At 41.0% G+C, this 7900-nt stretch overlaps 1 protein-coding gene across 1 annotated transcript in view; it reads right to left on the bottom strand.

The window, feature by feature from the left end:
• The window catches only part of LOC116384753 (collagen alpha-1(XXVII) chain B-like), a 75663-nt gene extending 70324 nt beyond the window's left edge, over nucleotides 1–5339 (bottom strand). The window contains exons 1-7 of the mRNA XM_031849695.1: nucleotides 5000–5339; nucleotides 4403–4597; nucleotides 4132–4309; nucleotides 1452–1635; nucleotides 1152–1237; nucleotides 582–977; nucleotides 216–392 (exon numbers count right to left, since the gene is read on the bottom strand). Of these exons, the coding sequence (XP_031705555.1) occupies nucleotides 216–392; nucleotides 582–977; nucleotides 1152–1237; nucleotides 1452–1635; nucleotides 4132–4309; nucleotides 4403–4597; nucleotides 5000–5083 (1300 nt within the window). The 5' untranslated portion in view covers nucleotides 5084–5339. The remainder of the gene's footprint in view (nucleotides 1–215; nucleotides 393–581; nucleotides 978–1151; nucleotides 1238–1451; nucleotides 1636–4131; nucleotides 4310–4402; nucleotides 4598–4999) is intronic.
• Nucleotides 5340–7900: the final 2561 nt, after the last annotated feature.

Here is a 7900-nt window from a genome sequence, read left to right as displayed (position 1 = left end):
GTGTGTGTGTGTGTGTGTGTGTGTGTGTGTGTGTGTGTGTGTGTGTGAACACTGTCTGCACAACCTGTCCCACACGTCATCCATCTTCCCTCACGCAGACATAGCACGATGCATCACTTTTTTTTCTTTACTGCTAAAGTGTGTTATGTAAATCCGTTACAGCACTTCAGGGGGATTCCAGTGCGTTTCTGCTGCGCTGCTGTTTCTCTACTCACTGTTTGCCTTGAACCAGTTGTGTTTGTTTGGGCCCCGCTCCAACGCGGCGCTCATTTCCACGCATTCTTCATAGAAGTCCTTCAGTCTTTCCCCATCTCTGTTTTTCCCATTAGACCCGAGCTCCTTCTGTTTCTCTCCGTTCTGCTTAGTCAGTGCTTCCTCATCCTGCAATGAATCTTTGAAAAAAAAAAAAAAAAAACTATTGTTCTTCTTTCCCATTGTTTTCCCCCCAACAAAGAATATTAAATGAAAACACCACATGCAGATGGATTGAAGGTATCTTCACATGAAAGCATGGAAGGTTTTCTATTCTCCTCTATTTTTCTATCTTCTCTGTTACAGGAATGAAAGCAGCTAAAACTCACCGAACACTTTGCTCGTCTTGTTTGATCGCGGCTGCTCTGTCTGCAGCGCTGTGGCATCGCTGGTTGTTCTCTGCTGCCTGTGTTCCTGTCTAGCAGACGATGCTTGGTCTTCACATTTTGCTGTCCCTGTTGACCTCTGCGAGACCTCCGGGCTCTTGCTGTCTTGTCCATCTTCCCTCTTATTTATGGCAGCTTTGCCTTTGCTCTCCTTTTGATTAGTTTGACCCTTGCGTCGTTTCTTCTTGGACGCCTCTTTAATCCCAGCTGCAGCGGGGTCTTCGCTGTCTGTCGATCCTCCACCACTTTCCTTGATATGGTTTCTTGTCCTCCTCGCTGACTTCTTCTCTGGTTTGGCTGGGATAAACAGAGGGGATGATGGACATGACTCCACGGTGCCTGCATTGGAGACAGTAGACTCAAATGAAAAAGGAAAAATAAAGGCTTTGTGGGATATTTTGTCTTTAAAGCAGTCCATTGAAATCAAGGACTGGGCCTAATGTCAAAAAAATGTTGATGAATGAGCTTTAGGGAGTAATGGAAAATTGAGACATTCATTTCCAGGCTTTGCACCGTTGCCAGGGCTCTGAATGAGGTTTTCCTTTGTGCTGTTGTTCAGCTGCTGGCAGGAGCTGTATTTGTTTCTGAGACTTGTACATCTGAAAAAGATGAAAAATGTGCTTTTGTTGTGGCTCACATATCCTCCCCTGTACCAACACTATTCCCTCATGCCATGCAATATGCATACTTTCCCCTCAACAACACATCATATCTGCAGAGCAGAGGGTTTTACCCGATCAGTTTTGACTGGTAATTTTCTGCCAGTTTTCTGCCAATTCTTCGCTGTCTGTCTACCAAAGGCGGACGTCTGACCTGTAACAGGGGATCCCACCAGCCAGCCACGCCAATCGGAAGCAGCTCTTCCTGCCCTGCTGGAAGCCGGGAGCGTAGCGGTACTCGCAGCAGGAACTGATTCTGGCCACCATGATGCCGTTAACGTACAAGGTGGCGCTGAAGGGGAAAGCTCTGTGTCTCTGAGAGACAAACTGGAACTGCTCTGAGGGACACAAGGAGGGAAATATTATTAAATGCTCAGTGGAATAAAGGTAGTTATGACGGGCCCCAGTGCACACTAGTTACCAAGCAAACCCCAAAACACTTTTCTTACTGCACGCTTTTGAAAGGAGTGACTGCTCGCTCGGCTAGCAGATGTGCTCAGCTTGTCAGCCTTGACAGGTTTTGCAGATAAACTTGCCACCGTATATCATATCATCACGTGATCAAATGGAGACTTTACATCAGACAACATCAACATGTATACCCAGCAATCATCATTGCATATGACAAAAGCACCAAAGAAAATAAGAATTTATTCACGTAATTGCATAGTTTTTTCTTTTACATTTAGTTTTTTTAGTTTGTCTAGAATAAGCATAAAATCCTAATATATATCGTTACTGACTATTTTACAAAAAAAAGAGCCATTGTGGAGACGTGTTTGCCCTTTCCGAGGAATGATATTGCAAATGGCACCCATTAAGGTGTGAGTGCTTCTGTGTCTACACACACACACACTGATTGTAAGGTTAACAGCTCAGCAACCACCTATTTGCAAAAGATGTATCACATCCAGATTGTTTCTGTGATTTTCACAGTCCTTCAGTAAGCTTTTAAACAAATGTCAACCTGTATTTCACTGTTAAGCTGACAATTTCAGTCTGCAGTGAGAGGAAGCTAAAAAGCCAGTGATAGTAAAAAGCAAAGATTTGAAAAACCCAGAAAAAACAGGCTGTACAATCTGAGATCTGAGTCCAATTCGTTTTCGTTTTGTTGCTCTGCCATCATGTTTAGTCATTTGTAAACTATTTCCAGCCAGTCATTAATGCCCTGGGAAGTTAAATCACAAAAACGTGCATTTTGTCACTTAATTAATTAATGTTGCTTTTATTTGTCCAGTTTTCGAGATTTCTGTTTCCACGGCAGTCCATTGAAGATGAATTAACTTTTGTTTGCGGTGCTCACAGCATTGAAAAATCAGGATACACAGAAAATCATTTGCAGGGAATATTTCTTCTTTAAAAATGAATGGAAACTGTTTCCACTCTTCACGTCAAAGTCACACACCACTCTAGCCAATGTATGTAGTGAGCAGTACATACAGTGTAAAAGACACAACAAATAGAACTTTGCTAAATCATATATTCTGTTTGGAATGTGCATCCACGTCCTTTGTTTTTTCCTTCATCAAAGCTACAGATGATTTCGTAAACAGATCACACACACACAGTTCCAAGCAGAAATCCATAACCTCTTTCTTTCTACAACTGCCTGACACAGTGATCCCCTCCCTGGAGTGGCGGCTGTACAGTGTGTATCATGTACCGGCTGCAAAGATGAAAGAGTCTCGGCTTGTCTACTAATTTCTTTATGTGATGGCTGTCTATCACGTCACGAATCAGCTTTCTATTCTTCTTTCAACTCAAACACTGCCTCGGGCCATATCATCATCCTTTTTTTACAGCGTGGCTTTGAGGGCAGATGAGTAATTCAATGTGTGAAAAGAGGTCGAAGCCTAAACACCTCTAATTACAGATTATTATTATTATTTTTTATAGATTTTTCATAATGACTCTAATATGGGGTCAAATCGCTGTCAATATCCACGAGCGCAAATGAGATCCGAGCACATGCAACTCAAACAGCCGCACAGGCAAATTACTTTTGCGAGCGCTTTCACATCACTCCGCGCAGAATATCTCTGTTCACGCTAACATTAAAGCCCGCGAGGAGCAAACTATGCTTTGAGGGCGAGTAACGTTCCCTGGTGCACGACTTCTATCACTGCTCTTCTGCTAGCAATGCTTTCACCTGCTCGCTTGCAAGCGCTTTTTATTTTTTGACAGTAAGATGGCGGACCCAGTCACCATTGCATCACTAGATTTAATTGGTTACAATCCTCGTCTTTGGATTGGCCGGACATCACTCCCGACACAGACCTCTAGGTGGCGGTATAAAGGACGTTCTCATGCGCTTGTGTGCGTGGTAACGGTATGCCGTAAAATAGCATTGACAACCAACAGAGCGGCTGGAAAACTACCACTAAAGAGGTTCGGAGTAGGTGTTTAAATGTCTTGGTGACAGATTTTGTCACTGCGACAGGATGGAAAACCATGCAAGGTTTCAATTTTTTCAATTCAATTTATTTTGTGTTGCCCAAAATCACAAATCACAAATTTGCCTGAGAAGATGTAGTCACAACACTTTGAAGGTGAGTAGTTGAGATAAGAAATGAAAGCAGAGTTTTGATAGCTGTGGTCTGAGCAAGGGAGGCGAAGGGGACATTGTGCCTCCACTTTATGCCCCACTATATACTATATGTGTAGTTAAGATCAAAATGAAGGCCGAGTTCAAAGATGGATGTTCCCCCCCCCCACCCACCCACACACACACACACACACACTTTATGCCCCCGGCAAGATGGTCTCAAGTTATATGTTAAAGCCTAAATACTGTTTTTCAACCATGAAACAGCTTTAAATTTCACAGCTCTTACCTCCTGGAGTCATCACGCCTTTGAAGACACAGATATTCTCTCCTCCGTTGACTTGCTGGAGTACTTTCAGCTCATCCTGAGTTGACCCCAACCCTGACCCCCGATGACCTTGTCCTAGGTAGGTCATCGTCACGGTGACGTTGGATTTCTTTGCCTCTTTCTTTGCCTTTAGGTTACTCTGATACGAAGAGAGAGGCGGGTGGAAAGAGAGAAAAGGTTTGACTTAGAAAGGAAGTTTCAACATATTTCCACCGGAAGTTTAATAGATTACCTGTTTTTTAGGCTGACTTCCAGTTCTCTGAGAGGCAGCGGAGGAGAAAGATCCTCTTCGTTTGTCGTACAGGTACGGACAGGACTGACTCAGAGACCCTCTCATTGAGGTCAGACTTGGCGCCTTCGTTGTGATGGCTGGGAGGTAAACATCGTCTTTACCACTTCTGCCACGAAGGGCTGTTGCATCATCCAGCTATGATGGGCACATGCAATAATCAAAGGGGTAAATTAATCATACATCACATTCAACCCTAATGTAAACCTGAATAACCCTCTTTAACAGCACAAAAGTTTCTTTAACTGGTTATAATATAATATTTGAGAAAAAGAAAATTACCATAAAAAGTAATTATTGTCAAATGACAAAGATTTCTCTAGATATTAGGTGTTGGAGAGGATTTTTGATCACAAATATTTAATCAATTTAAAGTTTGATTACAGATTAGTTTTAGTTATGCATAAAAAGGGCATAGAAAGAAAGCATCAAAATCTACAATGTTTGAGATTAAATTAGAGCTCTCAACCTGTATTAAAATACCACTCCCTGTAATTATAATAATAATAATAATACACTGTTCAAAAACTGAATGCTGACCTTGTAGATCTCCACAGTGTCGGGGTTCTCGAGGAGGAGGAGTTTGCTCTTCGCTCTGATCAGGCTGGCGATGGAGTGGATCATTTTAGCATCTCTACTAGGCTGAGCTGGGATCTGTGGAGGCTGAAATCTTCCCCACAGAGAGAAGGCCGGAGAGCACGCTCCACTGTTGTTCTACAGTAGAGTCCCTCGCGAAAACAGTAGAGTCCGTCGCGAAAACCCTCGCGTGGGTACAACCTGCAAATGTCTGTCTAGAAGTCTGACTTTCCCTTGGCTATTCTTCACAGTTTAATACATTCAATGACTGTCTTTTATGGCTTAACACTTCTATGATAAACATTCTATATAAAGATAAGGATTTGCAACTTTTGGCAAAAACCTTCACAAGTTTCACAAGCAAATATAAAAGTGCTACAAATTCTACTAAGATACACTTCTAACTACAAATCACTTCTAACTAAAAATTCTAAAACACTTTTACAATTATGAATCTTCTAATTATGTATTCCAAAACACTTCTAATTATGATTTCTTAATTATGAATCATTAAACACTTCTATTATAATTTCTTAAAACACACTTCTAAACCCAAATTTCCTACAGATCTGTAAGATGAACAGTCATCAATGACGCTGTGGAGCTGACAGTCAGACATCATAAACATGCTGAGCACTTACAGGAGTATCTCTGTCTCCTCCGTGGGCCCCCCTATAGAAGAGATCCTGGAGGAGAGTCTGGCTGTTTCTCCTGATGCTTCTCATTCAGTCCTCCTGATACAGAAACATATCGATTTATACATACAGCCCTTAAAATATATATATATTTTACAATAACTTTAGAGTTTAGTTTAATACAGAGTTATCTGAATGAATGAATGAATCCCCAAATAGATAATAGTATGGTATAGTAATAATGGGCTGTATCAGCAACTATTTGCATTGTATACTGTGGTAATGACCGAGGTAATAACCACATTTAGCCAAAATTCATTTATTATCACTGTGCACTTATTCAATGTTGGCGTAAGTGGAAAAATAACTATCGAAAGAATATATTTGATCTCTCGCTGAAAGAAGGATCAGAAGATTTATACCACTTTTATGTCTCTGGGTTAAATACGAGTTAGCTTAGCATAAAGAGTGATAGCACGGGAAACAGTAAGAAGCACCTTGACCCAGTCATCTTAACAGTAACAATGAAAAAGATCTTGGTTTCATTTTTTGCAGTAGGATAATAAAGGAGCAAAACTATGGGGAAAAACGCATTTGATGGAAGGCTATGGAGCAGAACATATAGGTAATAGCATGGCCATAATAACAACAGGATGGAAATCATACTTTTGAAGATATGCTTTTACATTAAGACAATACATGTCTGCTAATTCGGAAAAAAACCGTGACGTGACATGTGGATGAAACCAGGACTATATTATTACCAATATTATTACTTTTTGTAATATAACCAGTGATCATATAAGATAAGTGTGAGGGAAAGCGTAGGTAAAAAGAGCACGTGGAGCATAATTCAGTGTGGTGATGATATAAAGTACAGAGACGTTATTGTACAGGTGAAGATGGGTTATGTCCTCTGTCTATGGTTCAATTCCCACCTGGGCATCATGTTAAAGTCCACCTTGGAGAAACTGAATTAAGACGACATTGATCTTTTTTTTTCCCACTGTAAACTAACAAGCCTCCATTGTTCCCTTCACAGCCCGTCAGTGGCTTACAGTTTCTGTAACCTAATCACTTCATCCGCGGCCATGTCCATCTGCTGGGCTGAGTGCTTCTGGGACAGGACGCAGCAGGCAGGCAGCCATGTCCTGAGATTAGCAGCCTATATGTACGCATGCATGAGTGCACCTCAGATGGTAAATAGCAAGAAAAATGGGGCTTGTGTGGTCAAGAAGTTTGTTGTAGCTCCCCCTTTTTAAACTCTTTACTGCAGTTACCATGCACAGTTTCTTGCACCCTGTACGTTGCTGTAAAGAGAAGCTTTTCTACCAGTAAATAGAGCGGCATGTGTTTGTGATCAATCTGTAATCTAGTCTGCCTTCAGTTTAAAGGCTATTTAATAATGTTAAAACTCTGTCTTCTCAGATGCACAGTGAATTTATTACTCACCTTTTTCCATTTCCAGTGGTGTAAGAAGTATTCGGATGCATTAACATAAAAAGTACAAATGTATTATCAGCTAAATTTACTTTTAAGTATCAAGAGTATCTTATTGAGAGCATTGCTGTAGCTGGACCAGGTAGAGCTATTGTTACCGGCTTATTAACCTGAGTAGTTTCATAATTAACAATGCATCATATTTAACACGCAGATTAACTGTTTCGTTAGTCTGCAGTAACTACAGCTGTTGAATGTAGTCAAGTAAAAAAATCTCCTTTTGAAATGTTTATTTCAAACTAACTACAGAATAAAAAAATATTTCAAAGTGGGTTCACTTTTAAAAGTTTACAGGTATTACTGAAATTGTCTCTTGTTTGCTTTTTATACCTTGTTAAAAAATAACAGAATTCTTTCTAATAACTATCTTTAATAAGGTGTTTCAAGTCTCCTTTCTTTCTTCCCCCGCTCACCAGTTTTCCATCAAAGCCTCTCAAGACAGAGATCTTACCTGTTGTCTTGTCCAGGTACGGAGCTGACTGTGTCTTTCCACCAGGTGATCGGATACGTCCACAGCTGTTGATCTCCTGTTCTCTGCTCTCTTCACACGGCCAGCCAGTGACACCTGAGCAGATGACACCTTTGGCACTGGGCCCCCCCCGCCTCCTGACACTGTTCCCTCATCCATCTTTAATCGTCCCCGACCTTTGCTCTGTGCACTCTGGCTGTTTATTAATTAAGCTTTTTTAAATTTAAGAAACATTAGAGATTCACCAGTTGATTGATAAGA

This window comes from Anarrhichthys ocellatus, unplaced genomic scaffold, assembly GCF_004355925.1.
Source record: "Anarrhichthys ocellatus isolate YVR2014 unplaced genomic scaffold, GSC_Weel_1.0 scaffold9, whole genome shotgun sequence".
In the NCBI taxonomy this organism is placed as follows: domain Eukaryota; kingdom Metazoa; phylum Chordata; class Actinopteri; order Perciformes; family Anarhichadidae; genus Anarrhichthys; species Anarrhichthys ocellatus.
This window is presented reverse-complemented; position numbering and strand designations above follow the sequence as displayed.